This window comes from Cololabis saira, chromosome 9 (assembly GCF_033807715.1).
Source record: "Cololabis saira isolate AMF1-May2022 chromosome 9, fColSai1.1, whole genome shotgun sequence".
NCBI classification, from domain to species: Eukaryota; Metazoa; Chordata; class Actinopteri; order Beloniformes; family Belonidae; genus Cololabis; species Cololabis saira.
The window spans coordinates 11,942,265-11,961,798 of NC_084595.1; the positions used below are offsets into that span (position 1 = coordinate 11,942,265).

Sequence of the window (19,534 nt, forward strand, 5' to 3'; positions counted from 1 at the left end):
AAACTTGAAATCAAAGCATTTTGTTTTTTTATATAAAAATTTTATATAAAAATAAACACATTTTTATTCAGTTTAGAAGTTTGGGGGCTTTTTTATTTTGGCTCCTGCGCTGCTGAAATCAGGGCGTCCCTTATTACTATTTCTGGAAGGTGGCAACCCTGTTCACCACACATGTTGGTGATCTTTTAGGATTTCAGTCATTTTCATTCATTCAAATCTTCTTTCCATCCTTTTTTTTGTCGTTCGTATCTACAGTTCTGGGACCGAATTAAATTGTACTTGATGCCATCGAAGCACCAGCCTGACTTCTCTTACCTCCGTCACGTTCCCCTGAGGAGGGTTCATCTGTTCACTCTGGTTCAGATTATATGTCTGGCTGTGCTCTGGGTCCTCAAGTCAACCTTCTTAGCCATCATATTTCCTGTTATGGTACGTGTATCTATCAGTCTGCACTTTTTTATTTTTCATGTATTGGGTATTTATTATGTATTTATGTATGAAGAAAATAAGCATCAACCTTTTCAGGAGTTATATCAACAAAGGGGGGGTTGTTTGTTTTTGTGAGTCAAGCGAAATATCCATATGAATACTGATTAAATAACTGATTGAATTTTGGTTTGATCATATGTTTCATCAAAGATGTTTTAATGTGACTTTGAAAGAGTGAATAAAAAGGGTGGTCTTTTCATGACACGCATTAAGGGATTTGTTTTAATGGCATCTACATTTCCCTTTCAGCTAAATCCCGCTGAGAGCAAAGCGCAGAAATGAGATGAATGTTAATGAGTTGTAAAGCAAGGCCTTTGTGTCTCTGTCCAACACAAGATCCTGGGTCTGATGGTGGTCCGAAAGATACTGGACATGATCTTCTCCCAGCATGACTTGGCCTGGATAGATGACCTCTTGCCTGATAAGGAGAAAAAGAAGAAGGACGATGACAAGAAGAAGGGAAAGGACAAGGAGAAGAGGAAGCCCAAAGCCGAGGACAGTGAGGAAGAGGTGTGAAGTGCGAGCTCTTGCTGCCCCCTGCAGGGACGATGGGTGGTGGCATCAGTGTCTGACCTGCGTCTGCACCGTGTCTGTGCTTTTGTTTGTTTATAGGAGAAGTACCACGGCTACGCCAACCACTCGCCCGGCTCTGACTCAGACGTGGATCGCAGGTACTGTGTTCTCAAACTGCACATCCCCTACAAAGACCTTGTCTACCCCGATGTGGTACAGTCTCAGTGGGGAGCGTACTGCGAGCGTGCAGCCACACAGAGTGCACTTTAGCACACATACATGCGCCCTCGCAGCAAGAAGTTTCCTGGTTCAAATCCCAGCAGGGAGTTTGCATGTTCTCCCTATACGTGTTTGTGTGTGTGTGTGTGTGTGTGTGTGTATGGGTGGACCCCGCAGTCCAAATAAATGCATGTTAGGCTCACTGGTGATTCAAAATTGTTTATAGGAGTAAGTGTTCATCTATACACGGCCCTCCAACAGACTGGCAGTCTGTCCAGGGTGTATCCAGTACTCGAGTTGAGGGGGGATGAGGGGGGACGGCATCCCCCCCTGAAATAAAAACGCTCAAAATCATCCCCCCTGTAAAACTGCCATCCCCCCTTTCCATCCCTTATGTCATTTCATCAATGAATGTGGTATTACTGATATTTCAACATTTGGAGTCATCACCAGAAAAATAACACCAGAAAAATAACTTATTTGACAATTTTCACCCCTTTTTCATGTAAATTTTCACTTGAAATAAGTAGAAAAATCTGCCAGTGGGACAAGATTTATCTTCTCATTACAAGCAAAAAAATCCTGTTCCACTGGCAGATTTTTTTACTTATTTCAAGTGAAAATCTACTTGAAACAGGTGAAAATTGTTGTTTTTTTCCAGTGATGAGTCTTGTTTTAAGTGTAATAAGATTTTTTTTACTAAAATGAGACACTTTAACTAGAAATAGGACAAATATTCTTATTTTGAGTTTTTGCAGTGATCCATTTTACTCATCCTGTGAAGGGCAGAATCATATTTATAAGTTCAGAAACCTGTTTTTTAATTGTTGTGTTTTGATGTATTAGATGTAAGCCCAGTGGATATTTAAATCTTACAGAAGGCTGCATTTAACTGCTGCTATGTCATTCATGCAGTATTTCTGCACGTGTTTTGGTCAGTGCTATTATTTGTAATATATTATATTATTTGTAATCAGCACAAATTATCTTTCTCCATATGATAAAATCCACCATCCCCCCTGATTTTTTTTTTACAACTCGAGTACTGGGTGTATCCCTGCTTTTCACCAAAAGGGAGCTGGAAAAGGCTCCAGCACATCACCGTGACTCTAACCAGGAAGAAGCGGGTATAGATAATGATTACATGGACACATGCATCTAAAGATATAATGGCACACAAGGAAATGTGCACAAATAGAGGGTCAGCTCACCCTGTTTGCTCCCTTGCGGGGTGTAATATATAATTGATTAATTGAATTGTTTATTTCGAACACATAAGGAAACAAATATAACATTTTAAAACAAATTCAAAACATACAGAAAAAGTTTTGTTAATATAATGTAGTTAACTCCATTTAGTTTAGTTACAGGTTCTGTATTTGGATCCACCTTTGGAGTCCGGAACTGTAGTTTTTAATTTCTTTCTATTTTATATTTGTGTCCGTATCCCAGATTACAAAAAGATATGTCACTGTGTGTCAGACGAGAAGTCATGTAAAAAAGTTAGGTTTTTTTTTCCTTTTGAATTAAGACTAAATCAAATCATCTGGTCCTTGCCAAGTTTTGAAATGACGTCTCTACAGGACAAAAATACAACCTTAGATGGACAACAAGACATGACATATTACAATTATATTATTAATCGAACAAATACAAGGTTCAAATGCAGAATCACTGTGTGAAAAACCGAAGTACATCCCTGATGATATGTCCTCAGAACTACCTTGAGCATTTACTGGAAATTCAGCTGAGCATTTTCAGCACGAGTGAACCACTCACGGAAAGACTCAGAGCTGTCTTGACTTTTTTGTGAATCATTTTTCACAGTGCGGAATAATTAACTTCAGACAGTTTTAATTTCGTTAAAATAGTAATGTAATTTCTCCCTGGGATAGTTCTCACACACGCCTGAAGCTCCAAGAGACCAAGAAACTATCGACATTATGAAGGTGGTTGATGTTTAAACAGGTAGAGGGTCAACTACCTTTTTCCACACACTTTTCTGCATTTTGGCCTTTTCTGAAAAAAATACAATAAGTGTGTCATTAGATGTTGTTTATCTAGGCTTGTATTTACCTTGTTTTAAGGATTAGTGAGGTCCAAATGTACAGGCACGGGCACACTTGTTGGTAGTCTTCCATTAAGAGAAGAAACATCCACAATAGTCGCTGAAAGAACTTGACACTGACAATAGTAATAATGAATGATAATTTACTTAAAATCAGCTAATGATTATCAGACAGTGCTTTTGAATTGTGGTTCAACAGGATCATTTACCCCAAATCATGTATCCTTAGAAAATATGTAGAATAATGGGACCATAGTGAAGTGTTAAACTAAAGTTTGTACATTTCATTCATTCATTCCTGGCAGCCAGAGTACAAATGATGAAAAACCGAAGAGACAGATAACATGACTGGAAACCGAAAAGCCCAAATCAGATGAACTCCAAGGTCAGGGTACATCAGTGTCTGAACAAACATCCATCACCATCTGATCCGAAGTGGACAGCCGAGGACGTCCCCACTGCTGAAAGCAAATAATAAAAAAACAAGATTAGAATATGTCAAAAGCATATTGACGAGCCACAAACAATCAGGGACAATGTCCTTTAGACAGATGAGACACGTCACGTAAGCTCTATGTTCAGAGATGCATAAGTGAAGCAGTCAGAGACAAGAAGACGTGCAGGCGTCCTGGTCCGGCTTCGCTGCGTCTGCTAGATTAAACAATGAAATCAGCAGAGGTGTCAAAAGTATTCACATTCATTACTCAGGTAGAAGTATAGATACTAGAGTTTAAAAATACTCCTGTAGAAGTTGAAGTATCAACTCAAGTTTTTTTACTCAAGTAAAAGTATAAAAGTACTGGTTTCAAAACTACTTAAAGTATAAAAGTAAAAGTAATGTAAGGGGGAAAAAAGCCATTAAGGACAAAAGCCATTGAAAATGAATGCATCTTAGTATAATGCTAATATATTAAAGAACCATAAATGTGTATTATTGAGCATTAACATGTGTTTCAGAGAGCAGGAGATATGATGACTAGTTGCTTATAAGTATTGTAATGGTGCAAAAAGTCAAACTTCAGAGGCATCTATCATTTATCCTAACCTTTATTGGAATGTACATCCAAGTTTAGTTGCAGGAATCTGAGGGAACGGGTAAGAACAAAACTGGACAAAACTGGACAAGAACATCTGAAACAACCACAACCAAATTCACTCTATCCGGATGGAGCAATTTAACTGGATAGTTTTTTTTTAAAGGCCGAAATGAAATAGAGTAACGAGGCTGTTTTTAAAATGTAAGCAGTAAAAAGTACAGATAATTCCTTGAAAATGTAAGGAGTAAAAGTAAAAGGTCGTCTGAAAAATAATTACTCCAGTGAAGTATAGATAACCATAATTTCTACTTAAGTAAGGTAACAAAGTATTTGTACTTCGTTACTTGACACCTCTGGAAATCAGTGACAAGGTTGTGCAACAAGTGAAAAGTTGAGGGTACCAACTAATTTGTTGAGATCGGTTTCATTATTTATTTTTTGTTTTGTTTATGATTCTTTTGGGCCACAGTTTAAAAGCATTATCCGATTTTCATTAGTCCATTTTCAGTAAATAATTATTTATTACATTTGTTGGTTTAAAGTTATTTCAGCGACCCTTGTGGGATGTTCTCTCTTTAACGGAGGAGTGACAAATGTCTCTGTATTTATATTCCTTAATGATAGACAGTAAACTTCTTTCTCACATGACTGCATGCGAGCAGAATGTAAATATGCCTTTTTATGAACTTAAAAGTGTTCTTTGACCGCAATACAGTTAAATATTAAGTATTGGCAGCCTTGTAAGCTTGTAAACTTCCCCTAACTTGAGATGGCTTTTAGGTTTTGCTTCCTTTATCGGGGACATGTGGATTTAACATTTCCACAGTGAGGTTCCTGAAGCTTTTCTTACAAACAACTCCCATTTCAAAACTTCTGTGACATTGTGAAATGTAAATAAATCATAATGTAGGGATTTCCACATCCCGACAAAAGAACACGTGACAAACTCAAGGCCACAAGCCAAATTAAAATGTTCTTGGAAACTGTGCCAAATCTTCTGGACTAAAGACTGGCTTGTTAACTATGGAGCTAAAACAGTCTCAATGTTCACAAATGCCCAGGATGTTTCACAGGTGTGTAGGACAGAGGCAAAGCCCTTTTGTAGCTAATGCATGATTACGTAGTGTTATAGCATAATTACGTTGTATTAAGGAGGCCAAAAAACAGCTGGAAACTACATTTAGATGACTTTAGATTGACCGACTACGTCATATCCAGCACTGCCAGAGACGTGGAAATGTGCAAAAAGCTTTTCCATGACGTTTTTGAGATAAATGGTTATCGGCACATCTGGAAAATCACCTCTTGAAAGCTCAAAAAGGTTTTTGAGATATTTGACAGTTTGACGAATAAGAGGCATTTCCATTACAAGATGTTCTTTGCAATATTTAGGTGTTGCTCCAATCCGGGGGTAATAAAAACACGGCTTGAGACGTGTGACTGTGATCCGACTCAAAATGACTTTACTTGTTTCGTACGATGAGACAGTTTAAACATTTTCATGTATCAATTCAATTCAAATTCAATTCAATTCAGAATGCTGTGTATGTCCCCCAGGGACACTTATGTTCTGTTGTAAATTATATATCTTTATTTGCACTTTGTTTTTATTTACATTTTACAGTGTCTCGGCTATTTTGAAAAAGGGAATTGTCCTTCATGTCTCCGACTAAACTTCACTTACTTTCATTAAAATGCAAAAATCAGCTTCAAAATAAACCAAAGTTTTCTGTATTGCAGCTGAGTGACAGGATCTTTTTGTAAATTAGGTGAGCTGACCCCTGCGTGCACATTTGTACTTTTTACATTTAGTTATAAGCCTTATCAGATGATAATAGCAATGTTTGAAATCTATCCCAAAACTCAGGTAGACCTATATATAGATATAGATATATAGGCATATTACATTAAATTCATTTATTTGACCATCTTAAGAACATACTTTTGTCATGTGTCGCATATTTCCAGTTTAATGTAAAGTTTTACTAGACCCCTGAAGCAAAGTGTCCTGTACTGCTTCTTACTTTTCCTGACTTTGTTCATTCACAGGTAAAATGTAAATTCGATGTAGATGTGATCACTCCCAGTTTTAGACATATTACTCACGAGTCAGCGTCTTCACCTGGTTGTTGCCTCCTCTCCACATAGTTTTACACAAGTACACGTCATGTAAAGTGTAACCCCGATGCTCCTCTTCCCGTGTCATGCCCTAAATGTGTGACGCACACTGCACTGCCCTCTGTACTCACAGCCGAGCATCTCACTGATCTGTTTCTGCTTTTGAAGACTTCTGAAACTCAGCGAGGTGGGGGCGGTGAAGTGAAATGCTTGTTAGTTTGCTCTGTGTCTGAAAGCCACTCGGCAGTCGTCCTCATGTAATATTATTAACCTGGAATTTCAGTAAATGAACAAGATCATGTGTGTGTGTTTAGTTTGATGTTTACTAGCGTGCTTTGAGTATTTGTTGTGGACAAGTGGCTTCACATGCTGCAAACATTGTTTTGGTTGTTTCTTTTTCCTGCACGTGCTGATTCTTTTTTGGCACATCGGTGAAATTCTGAGCGGCCCTCGCCTGAATCCACAGCAGCTTCACTGCAAATACAGTCAGGTGCCAAAGCAAGAACGTCCTGTTTTAATGCTGTTTGTTGGGTAAAAACATGAATTAATTAAAATCATCTGTTTGGAGCGAAGCTCATGAGCTCATTAGCAAGCCTCAAATGCAGCCTCATATAATTTATTTCACCAACTCATTATGTATTATTCAATCAACAGGAAAAGGGCAATATTAAGTAGACCCATGATCAACAAGTTAGGATGTGGCCAACAGAAGTCAACAGTAATTTAAAGAAGCCATCTTCAGTCTTTTGCATGGTCATAGAGGAGTTCTGATTCTGTTATTTTCCAGCCATTTCCGTGTAGATTTGTAGATTTGCGGGTGTGTCTTGGATCATTTTCCTGGTTCGTGACCCAGTTGGTCTCACATGTACCTCACAAGAGCAAAACAGCCAGAATCCTCACCCCTCCACGACTGCTCGACAGTATCGGGGGATATTGATGCTAAATGTGGTGCTGGGCATTAAGGCCAAACATCCCCACTTTTGTGTCGTTCCTTCATAAACCTTCATGAACCGTTGCTTCACAAGTATTGTGGCCCGTCCGGACCTCGGGAGTTCTTCCACGTCCTCTTTAGACAGAACAGTCTTCCTCTAATTGTGTCGTCGTGGATATGAACATTGGTCTGGGATGTTGGTTCGTTTTTTATTTCTTTCACATTTCTCGGAGCGGCGCACAAATCAGCCTTCTTCACAAAACGTTGAAATCCATTTTTTTTGCAGCGTGATTGCTATGATTACATTTCCAAGACTGAGACGCAGCAACAAATGTTTTTCAGGTGTTTTTTTTATATACGCTGTACTCGAGTTGAGGGGGGATGAGGGGGAATGGCATCCCTCCTGAAATAAAAACGGTCAAAATCATCCCCCCCTGTAAAACTGCCATCCGCCCTTTCCATCCCTTATGTCATTTCATCAATGAATGTGGTTTTACTGCTATTTCAACATTTAGAGTCATCACCAGAAAAATAACACCAGAAAAATAACTAATTTGACAATTTTCAACTGTTTCAAGTAAATTTTCACTTGAAATAAGTAGAAAAATCTGCCAGTGGAACAAGATTTATCTTCTCATTACAACCAAAAAAATCTTGTTCCACTGGCAGATTTTTCTACGTATTTTAAGTGAAAATCTACTTGAAACAGGTGAAAATTGTTGTTTGAGTCTTGTGTGTAATGAGTTTTTTTTTTACTAAAATGAGACATTTTAACTAGAAATAAGACAAATATTCTTGTTAAGATCTTGAGTTTTTGCAGTGATCCGTGTTACTTATCCTGTGAAGGACAGAGTCATATTGATAAGTTCAGAAAACTGTTTTTTATTTTTGTGTTTTGATGTATTTGATGTAAGCCCAGTGGATATTTAAAGCTTACAGAAGGCTGCATTTACCTGCTGCTATGACATTCCTGCAGTATTTCTGCAGGTGTTTTGGTCAGCGCTATTATTTGTAATATATTATAATATTTGTAATCAGCACAAATTATCTGTCCCCATATGATAAAATCCACCATCCCCCCTGATTTTTTTTACAACTCGAGTACTTTTTTTACCCTGCGCATTAATCGTGCTTTAGAAAAATTGTTGGCGTAAAGAGGACGTTAAATTAACGCGTTATTAACTTGACAGCCCTAGTATATTTTCATACATCTTTCCCTCTCGGCTGAGTGCATGCTCCAGAGCAGCAAACCAACATAACCTGGGTTTTTGTGGAGGTCTGCTCACCTGCTGACCATCAGCTCATGATCGACAGCACCGGGCTGCAGCTTCCCTTCTTAAATCACTTTTCATTGTGTTAAAGAAATAACGGCTCAGAGATGAGGGGTTATAGGTCTTTAGTCGTCTGAGACTCTATTATCCTCATTAATAACTCCAGTCATGTGATTTTTATTATGTTTTTACACAAACAAACAGGATTGAAGGAGTTAGGTTATTGGTCATTCCTTTTCAAAACTGTATTTTGCACTGAAAGTACTGCATTTGCTTTCTCCACTTGGCCATTTGAGTAACGATTATGCGTAATATTTTCTGAGATTTTAATAATAATAGTAATACCTTTATTTATAAAGCGCTTTTCAAAAACAAGTCGCAAAGTGCTTTACATGCATTTGAATATTTCTTCTATACCAGAGGTCGGCAACCCGCGGCTCTAGAGCCGCATGCGGCTCTTTAGCGCCGCCCTAGTGGCTCCTGGACCTTTTTTTTTCCTTTTTTTCTTCTTTTTTTTAATCTTTTTTTCTTCTTTTTTTCCTTTTTCTTCTTTTTTTCCTTTTTTTCTCTTTTTTCTTTCCTTTTTAATCGCGAAATTTCAACTTTTTTCTCAACATTTCCACTTTTTTCTCGACATTTCCACTTTTTTCTCGAGATTGCACTTCAACATTAATCTCGACATTTTGACTTTTTTCTCGAAATTTCGACTTTTTTCTTGACATTTCAACTTTTTTCTCGACATTTCGACTTTTTTCTCAACATTTCAACTTTTTTCTCAACATTTCCACTTTTTTCTCGACATTTACACTTTTTTCTCGAAGTGCATAAAGAAAATAAAAATCTTCCCCCAGTTATAACTAATATAGAAACTTGCAGCATGTGTTGCCTTCATTCTAAGGCTTATACAAGACTTCATTTTTTGCGGCTCCAGACATATTTGTATTTTGTGTTTTTGGTCCAATATGGCTCTTTCACCATTTTGGGTTGCCGACCCCTGTTCTATACCATTGCGTTATTTTGAAAGAAATCCACTTTGGTGACAAGTTTAGTTTCTTTTTAGGCAGATTCAACTTGTGAAGTTCAATAAAGATTGAAAATGAAAAGATTGTCCTCCCAAACGGTGAATCACACGGACAGGGCCGTAACGAACCACCTGTAGCCGCGCTGACTCCCAGCATGAGGCATCATGGCTGCAGAAACACTTCCACCCCTGTTTCACTCATTAGCTCCCGATCTGTAGCTCAGCGCTGAGCTCCTGGGCTGCTAGTCACGATGCCTCATAGCCGAGCCCCTCTGCCACCCCACCCCACCCCTCCGTGTCTTTGGCTGTGGGTATGTGTGGTAACTGGAGCTTGCCCTTCCTCAGCATCACCCTGCACTTGAAGATCTCCTGCCCGTCGTCCCCAGCCATGCCGGGGGGCCGAGGGATGGGCTGCCCCGTGCCCCAGGTCAAGATCGAGATGGAGTCGGACTACGATTCAGACATGGACCACCACCGGCCCCGAGACTTGAGCAGTGAGACCACGTTATGAATGCAAGACATGGTGTCTTGTTAAGAAAAGGCCGTGTACTGAACGCAGCCGGGTTCTGACCTGCAGCAGCAGCGTTCAGGCCGACATGGGACTGATGCCTCGGAACAAGTTGTAAACACCATCTCCTTCTCAAATAGTGTGTTTTTGGTATGTTGTGCTGTGTATAGTGTGTTAAAAACTGAATTTATTTATTTATTTACTTATATATTGTAAATTATTAAGAGGAAAAGTTGATCTGTTTAGGATATTTGTGAGAAATGTAACTTTAGTACTGCTACCTATGCGCAGATATTGTACTATCATTGTAATTACACTACATCATTTGAAATAAGCTTCATGTACAGACACTAAATTTAAAGGAGCTTGAGGCAAGAATAAGATATGAGACTCATTAGCGCCACGACGACCATCGGGGTTCCTGTAGCCAACAGCAAAGCCGGCACGGGAGAACGGGGAGAACGCGCATGCAGCGTCATGTGACGTCACATCCGCAGGACAGCGCGGGAAATTCGGGCCCAGAATTGCAGCGCATTTTGCAGCACACAGCCTGTTCCAAGGCAACGGAGAGATACACTAGAGGGCTCATTCTTTTTGGTTTGGAACACTTCATCTGACATTATTACTAGAAAACTTAAAATGTATACGCATTTTTTTCATAAATCCTGCCTCAAGCTCCTTTAAGGCAGGAAACTGTTTCCGCGTCAGTAATGGGAATGAGTGCCACGTGAGGTCTAGGCCACGCCCCCTGGTTTCAGCCCGTATCTTTGTGTTAGGCATGTTTGAATACTTGTGTTCTCTGACCCCACTGAGCCGGCTCTCCTTCCCCCGTTTCCCTTCAGTTCACAACACCACACATTGGCACATTTTTCCAGGAACAAAAAGAAACAACCAAAAGACCCTGATGCTGTGACGTTTCTGAAAAGCGACACGTGTAACGTGTCAGATGTAACAGGTTCACGCTGTGTGGGAGCGTGGGTCACCCAAACCAGAGCGCTTCATGTAAGATAACACGCGGGTTTAAATAAACTAAATAAACATTTGTCATTATAAACTGTGGAATATCTTTTTTTTTCCCTCACATGTAAAGTACTTGAGAAGTACGGAAGAGTATTAGGGCCATGCATTGCAGGAGAAAAAATATTTTAGAGGGGAAGATTTTTTTTATTGCGCACTTCCAGAAAAAAGTCGAAATGTCGAGATTAATGTTGAAATATAATTTCAAGAATAAAGTAGAAATTTTGCCTTTTTTCTCAACATTTCATCTTTTTTCTTGAAATTGTACTTCAACATTATTCAAGACATTTCGACTTTTTTCTTGAAGTGCATAATGAAAAAAAAAAATCTTCCTCCTTTAAAATATTATTTTTATTTTTCTCCTGCCTGGCCCTAATACTCTTCCGTAGAGAAACCTGTTGTTGATACAGTGGTTTCTTAAAGATTTGTAGAGTGTAAATAAGAAACAGTCCACGCAGTTATCAAACAGGGACACGCTGTGTTAAAACCAGGGGGATGATGGGAAAAAAGAGCTTCAGCAAACTTGATTTAAAACACTAACACAGAAGTGAAGATGAGAAGCTCGGGTTCTGGTTGCAATCAGGGGTTTATGCTGATGAACACTAAAGAAAACCATCACCAGTGCAGCTGTTTCACTGGTTCACCGTGGCGAGGAACAATTGGTGTGGGACAAATCACACCACTAGTCATTGCATCATTTAAATATTTAATTACTAGATTTTTATATTTAATGTGAGTTAGACGTTTTGGCACAGGAGGGAGTTTTGGTGGGAGTACGAGTGCAGCCCTCGCACACGAATCATGACCAGAGCTCATAAAGGAAGAGTCCTACTCACACAAGTGCAGGCAAGGTGGTATTCAAAAAGACTTTAAATCATTATTATATTGATATCGGTTTCTAAATCATGTAGGTTTCACAAAACCCTGCAAAACTCTACTTTGATGGCTTTCCTGGGTCTTCAGCCAGGAAAACGGCTTCTTGGATTCCAAAATCAAACACAGAAATAAAAAACTAAGGCAGCATAACTGTGACGGAAAACGCTCATCATCAACATCATCATCATCATCATCATCATCATCATCATCATCATCATCATCACCACCTGACCAGTCTCTTCACTCGATAAAAGTACTGGGTACTAGGCTGAGAAATACATTGAAAGTGAAGTTCAGGCTGCAGAGTTTTAAAGTTTTATTCATCCTCCCACACATTCCAAACACCACCGAACACGTCGGCTGGTTCATACACAATGAGAAGATGTGATTTATGAAGTACGACAAGAGCATTTCCCTCCACACACTTTTAGATTGACAGCCGTTTATCCATTAATCAATCACAGGATCGATGCTAGAGAACACCACAAAACAACCGTCTGCCTCAACGCAGTAAGAGGGCGGGCAATAAACAGAGGGTGGGCTGTAGCTCCATTATCACCTGGTTAAAATGTATTTTACTTGAGTGTGTAGTCTCATAAAGATGACTTCATTAACTGACCGCCTGACTAATAATTAATGAACCAATAAAAAGTAATAATCATTCCAATGTGGAATAGTAGAAGAATGCAGTTCAAGGATACCATCATGACACCACGCATGATGCGTTCAGCGGCGCCTCCGGCTGTCTAGTGAAGCCGTCAGCGAAGCCGTCTCCCTCCACCAGCGACGGCTTCCTGTTGCACATGGGGCAGCGCCGGTTGCGCTCCTGCGAGGCTCTCATCCAGACGATGAGGTTCCAGCGCTGGCCGCCGGAGATGGGCAGGGCTCCGTGCATGTGCTGGCCGCGGTGGAAGAGGCCCTCGGTCACTCTGTGCTCCACCTCCGTGCACTCCGTCTCATTCACCGGCACCTGCGGGAGCCAGCAACACAACGAACCCTCAATCGCATCACTCAGATTAAAGCAATCATCTATAACAACCCAAAATGTTGAAACAGCCATATTGGACCAAAAACACAAAAAACAAATATGTCTGGAGCTGCAAAAAATTAAAAGTCTTGTATGTATAAGCCTTAGAATGAAGGCAACACATGCTGCATATATCTATATTAGTTATAACTGGGGGAATTTTTTTTTTCATTATGCACTTTGAGAAAAAAGTCGAAATGTTGAGAAAAAAAGTCAAAATTTCGAGAAAAAAATTGAAATGTCAAGATTAATGTTGAAGTTCAATCTTGAGGAAAAAAGTCGAAATGTCGAGAAAAAAGTCGAAATGTCTAGAAAAAAGTCGAAATGTCAAGGAAATAGTCATATTTTCGTGAAAAAAGTCTAAATGTTGAGAATGAAGAAAGAAGAAGAATGAAGAATGAAGGAAAAAAAGAAGAAAAAAGGAAAAAAAGAAGAAAAAACAAAAAAGGAAAAAAAGATTAAAAAAACATAAAATAAAGTCTAAATGTTGAGAAGTCAAAGTTTTGAGAAAAAAGTCTAAATGTCAAGATTAAAAAGGAAAGGAAAAAGGGAGAAAAAAAAGAGAAAAAAGGAAAAAAGAATAAAGGTAAAAAGAAGAAAAAAGGAAAAAAGGAAGAAAAAAAAGAAAAAAGGAAAAAAAGAGAAAAAAACGGAAAATAAAAAGTCTAAATGTTGAGAAGTCAAAATTTTGAGAAAAAAGTCTAAATGTCAAGATTAAAAAGGAAAGGAAAAGGGAGAAACGGAAAAAAGAAAAAAAAAAAAAGGAAAAAAAAGGTCAAACATTTTTTTAAAAGCTCCAGGGAGCCACTAGGGCGGCGCTAAAGAGCCGTATGCGGCTCTAGAGCCGCGGGTTGCCGACCCCTGATCTATAAGAAGCACCAAACTTCAGCCTCACCTGTCTCATATCCCCAAAATAAAGGTTGCCCCCGGTGAAATCCTTGCCCAGGGACACATTAAGAGTCACCTCGGCGTTGTCATAGTGGTAGCTCAGGTCCAGATCTTCGTTCATGTCGTATTTGACCACAAAGGCTTTGTGACTGTCCAGGACGCCCCCCCCACAGTCCGGGTACAGCCGGGAGGTGAGAACCTGCAGGTACTGCTCACGCAGAGGCGTGATGAAGCCCTCGTCAAAGCCCAGCTCATTCAGGAGAATCTGAGAACCAAGATCCAGAGCATGTCCCTTAATAAAACCTCTTGCTGATGTCGAGCTTTACTGAAGCCCTCTGAACATTAAACACATGATGCTTTTCATTTTCAAAGATAAGACTCTTTACTCCGTAGTTGTTCATGGTGTTGGGTCGTCCTTTAGGGGCTGGCGACTGCTCAAAGTGCTCCAGTTCCTCCACCAGTTCGTCACAGAAGCTTTTCTCAAACACGGGGAGGCGATAAACCCTCAGGGCTGGAACACAGAGGGAATAGTGCATGTGAACATTTCTATGAACATCCTGAATGCATTGGCCCGTCTACGTATCCACGGGAGAAATACCTTTGATTCTTATTCTGCATTTGTGACTCTGGAGGATGGGAAGTTTCTAACGTTACGAAGCTGTGCTTCATAACACGGCTGAGGAGCAGACACGACTATAATTCTTATTTTCTCACGTCCCAAGTTACCATAGAACAATGACACTTTCACGGCTTCTCACTTCTACTTTTATTAGAAATGTCTGAATGGTCTGAAGACTGTGATTTAGAGCTGTTACACATTTGATTTGATTTTTATTTGTCTCAAACATGCACAAGCATAAAACAAACGGTATATATAATAATATAAAAAAATAGCACATTACGATGAAGTGCAAGTTCGAGAAGGAGCTGAAGGAAGCAAAGCTTATCAAGTTCAGCCCCCCCTTATATTGTCATATAGTACAATTATATATAAAATAAAATTACATATACACACACATATATATATATATATATATATATATATATATATATATATATACAGTATATATATCGGTACACATATATATACAGTACATACACGTAAATACAGACACACATTCATAGAAAATTCAATTCCATAAGAATATTCATAATCCATAAATCCAGCTGAGAGGTCTGCAAGCATGTTTGACATAGTTTGACATTTTGATCTATAGAAACAAGAGCAATGAAAAGAAGCCTTTTTTTTTTTTTTTTTTTAATTTTTTTACAATTTCTAGCTCACCTGCCTCTTCCTCCAACAGTTCTGAGACTCCTTCTTCTGTGGCATCGCTCCTCCGACAGTACTCAACAATCTGCCTGAACCTTGGAGTGAGGTAGGACTCCTGCAGGGGAAATGCAATGCGAGTAGAGTCTCAGCAAGGCGGTAAAGGCAAGGTGCTTCCAGCAGGGCTGCCGGTGCAGAGACTACCTGCAGACGGTAGATGTGAGGATGGAGGGGCCGGTAGCTGTGCTCTATGACAGCAGCTCTCTCAGCCGATGTCACACCTAGACGTCTCCGTCTGTCCACCTCCTGGGAAATCTAAACAGGGCAGTCACATGGTGCAACTACAGTGAGTCGGGGTGCAAGGGAAGACACTTTATGTCACTCATATCACAATCATTATTGAATCAGTTCATAAAATAAGATCTATTCTAAATATCACAATGTCATTATGTTGCCCTGTCATGACATGCGGTCAAAGTTACTACAGAGAATCAGAATCAGAATCAGGTTTATTGGCCAAGTCAGGTCAAACAAGACAGGGAATTTGACTCTGGTTATTTCGCTCACTGTACAATAAGTAGACGAATGACAGCTCTTATTAACATACATACAATTTTTTTTTTAAAGTGAAAGGACCAGCAGAATGAGGTAGACATGGTTAATGAAAGGTGCATTGTTACAGCATATGATTGTGTTTATTATTATTATTATTATTATTATTATTATTATTGCACAGTGATTGATTACTCTGAGACTCTATGAGTGGTGAGAGTTCATCAGAGTTACTAGCTTCATCCACTCGTTAGATCTGATCTCTATCAGGATGCCAACAGGACAATCTGCAGAATAACAACCAACTACAACCAATGGGTGATGTCAAGATTCTGCAATGTGCAGAGGTGTCAAGTAACAAAGTACAAATACTTAATTACCTTACTTAAGTAGAAATTTTGGTTATCTATACTTCACTGGGTAATTATTTTTCAGAAGACTTTTTACTTTTACTTCTTACATTTTCACGCAATTATCTGTACTTTTTACTCCTTACATTTTAAAAACAGCCTCGTTACTCTATTTCATTTCGGCCTTTAAAAAAAACTATCCAGTTAAATTGCTCCATCCGGATAAGGTGAATTTGGTTGTGGTTGTTTCAGATGTTCTTGTCCAGTTTTGTTCTTACATCCGTTCCCTCAGATTCCTGCAACTAAACTTGGATGTACATTCCAATAAAGGTTAGAATAAATGATAACATGCCTCTGAAGTTTGACTTTTTGCACCATTACAATACTTATAGGCAACTAGTCATCATATCTCCTGCTCTCTGAAACACATGTTAATGCTCAATAGTACACATATATGGTTCTTTAATATATTTGCATTATACTAAGATACATTCATTTTCAATGGCTTTTGTCCTTAATGGCTTTTTCCCCCCTTACATTACTTTTACTTTTATACTTTAAGTAGTTTTGAAACCAGTACTTTTATACTTTTACTTGAGTAAAAAACTTGAGTTGATACTTCAACTTCTACAGGAGTATTTTTAAACTCTAGTATCTATACTTCTACCGGAGTAATGAATGTGAATACTTTTGACACCTCTGGCAATGTGATATGTGAAGGTTTAACAAAAACAAGTACTGTACACAAAAAAATACATTTAATTTAGTAAATTAAAACTTTATTTTCTTAAAATACGGAATTAAATTATATTTAGTAACCGATTTATGACCTAAAGCCCATCCTATCGTAATAAAGTTTACGTTCCCACGTAGTGATAAAAGACCACACGGGCGCTCGTTTTCCCGTGATGCCCCTGAACGCCACACTCCCGTACCTGATGGAGAACATCATCAAACTGCTGCTCCGTGACACAGCCGAGCCTGCTCAACACCTGCGTTACAACAAATAACACACAGATACAGCACTGCATCATTCATATCAGACATGTCTCCTCAGATACTATTTGAAAACTTAAAATGCAGCTGAGTCCGTCCACGCACAGCCTGGTAGTCTCCTCTGAACTGCTGCTCGGACACGAAGCGAACGTGGAGTTTGTATTCCTCCAGGAAAATGTTATCCGTAGTGAAGCAGCTACATGTGTAAAATTGGGGCTTTCTGTCTTCTTCGTTTGTCATTATTTCACTTTTTTTAAACTGTTTTACTTGAATCAAATATACATCAAAACACTGAAACTGAAAACTGTCAACGATACGTACGTCCTACGTCATTCAACCAGAAACGCGCCTTTTCCGGTTAGTCATCTTTCAAATTAAAAGCCTTTTGATAACTCCAAACAGATGGATCATAAGCGAATATACATGTATACAGGACTCTCTCAGAAAATTAGAATATTGTGATTTTCTGTAATGCAATTACAAAAACAAAAATGTCATACATTCTGGATTCATTACAAATCAACTGAAATATTGCATGCCTTTTATTATTTTAATATCGCTGATCATGGCTTACAGCTTAAGAAAACTCAAATATCCTATCTCAAAAAATTAGAATATTCTGGGAATCTTAATTTTAAACTGTAAGCCATAATCAGCAATATTAAAATAATAAAAGGGTTGCAATATTTCAGTTGATTTGTAATGAATCCAGAATGTATGACATTTTTGTTTTTGTAATTGCATTACAGAAAATAAAGAACTTTATCACAATATTCAAATTTTCTGAGACAGTCCTGTAATGTGCAGCAGTGCAGCGGCACCTGAAAAAGAGTGGATGCTCTCATATACAGACAATTAGGTCTGCGGAGAGGATCATTGGGAGTAACCTCCCATCTATCCAGGACCAGAAAACGGGCAGGTTTTTTTTATTATTATTATTGAAACATAGATACAAACAAACAAGGCACATAAAAGTTATATCAGAATTACAAACTTTTGCCTTGGGTTGAGCAACATCAGTATTACGAAATATACCCTGAGAATCTATCGTACAACATAAAATAAAAATAGAATTAAAAAAAAAAAATAACTCACAAGGACCATCTCATATTAAATCATATCATTCAAGTAAAGAAAAAGGGCTTTCTTTTCTTTAACAGGACTCAAGGACTTACTCAAGAGTTTTAGCTCATTTCTCCAATGGGTCAAACACGGTTTGGTCTTAAAATATCTGAATATCGGACTATTGGGTAATAAATGAGCATGCGGTGTTCAAATATTCAGAAATCAGTTTGAAGCTAAAAAGAAATTTAAAAAAAATATATATATATTTAAAACAAATGTTGGCAATATAAGTACCTGTTTTGCTATGGGTGCTACATATTCAATGCTGATGAAATAAAAAATGAGTACCCTTAGTATACCCGCATAGAACTTGCAAAAAACTAAACATGCAGATAGCAGATATCATCTAATTTAATCTTCACTAAATGTTACAGGGAAAATATTGTAACAATTGGTGGAATTTTGACAAATTCCCAAAAGAAAAGATAAAAGTATTTGAGTGAAACTGAAAAATATGATTTGAACAATGGTAGAAAAGTTGGGGGACAGTCCATACTATATGTTACTAGTTGCAGCGGTTGATGGCACTAATGATGAATAGGTAACACTACATTTCACAATGAGGCAATATAATAGACCTGTATACAGCAGTTTAAATTATATTAAAGACATACCAGAACACTCAAATGTCTCTTACTGGTGTCAAAAATGTGGCACTGTGTCAGAGAAGGTACGTTTTTATGTCTTCCTACTCCTTTTCAAATATGTAAAGACAGCTGCTGCTACAAAAAGATGAAAAAAGTGTCTCTTGCATTCCTGGTTTAAGTATGTTACATTATACTACCATCCTGTTCGAAATCACGACTTTTGAATTGAATTGAAGGATAAACTTTGTCACAGCAAAGTCGAGCAAATACATGTTTAATATCTCTGGGTGAAATCCATTCAACTACCTGCCTTAAAATTTGTAATTTAAGTAGCTTTGATTAGTGGTTGCAAACTACAGTATGCAAAATGTACTCAAGACGTTCAATTAATTACTGGAGACAGACAATTGTCATCATACAATCTGACCACTGAAGGGCAGTGCTAAATACGGATTTCAAATTGTAAAGTTGCAAATAATAATGATAATAATAAACTATATTTAGCATTTTTCTGAACAATTTTACAAAGTTCTTATTGTGTCCAAAGATAAGCAGCAGCAATTAAATGTATTCAAATCCAATTCAGCACTTCAACACCTCAAGTCCAAGTAATGTAAAGCCAGTGAAATAACACTACTAATAATGGTCTTACCAAGGAAACCAACAGACTGCAT

The 19,534-nt window shown here is 38.3% G+C and overlaps 2 protein-coding genes across 3 annotated transcripts in view; one reads left to right on the plus strand and one right to left on the minus strand.

Annotated features, from left to right (window-relative positions):
• Window positions 1-11,216, plus strand: part of slc4a5a (solute carrier family 4 member 5a) — a 77,709-nt gene extending 66,493 nt beyond the window's left edge. For both annotated transcript variants that reach the window (XM_061730496.1, XM_061730497.1), the window contains 4 exons: window positions 256-429; window positions 826-999; window positions 1,102-1,160; window positions 10,013-11,216. In XM_061730496.1, coding sequence (XP_061586480.1) covers window positions 256-429; window positions 826-999; window positions 1,102-1,160; window positions 10,013-10,178 — 573 coding nt within the window. In that variant the 3' untranslated portion in view covers window positions 10,179-11,216. The remainder of the gene's footprint in view (window positions 1-255; window positions 430-825; window positions 1,000-1,101; window positions 1,161-10,012) is intronic.
• A 1,157-nt stretch (window positions 11,217-12,373) lies between these two features.
• ogfod2 (2-oxoglutarate and iron-dependent oxygenase domain containing 2) lies at window positions 12,374-17,475 on the minus strand. The gene is made up of 7 exons (XM_061730499.1): window positions 17,254-17,475; window positions 17,088-17,144; window positions 15,455-15,565; window positions 15,269-15,368; window positions 14,370-14,494; window positions 13,991-14,248; window positions 12,374-13,038 (listed from the first exon to the last, which is right to left on the minus strand). Exons 1-7 carry the CDS (start codon window positions 17,386-17,388, stop codon window positions 12,772-12,774), a joined length of 1,053 nt encoding a protein of 350 aa, XP_061586483.1. The 5' UTR covers window positions 17,389-17,475; the 3' UTR covers window positions 12,374-12,771.
• Between the last annotated feature and the right edge of the window lie 2,059 nt (window positions 17,476-19,534).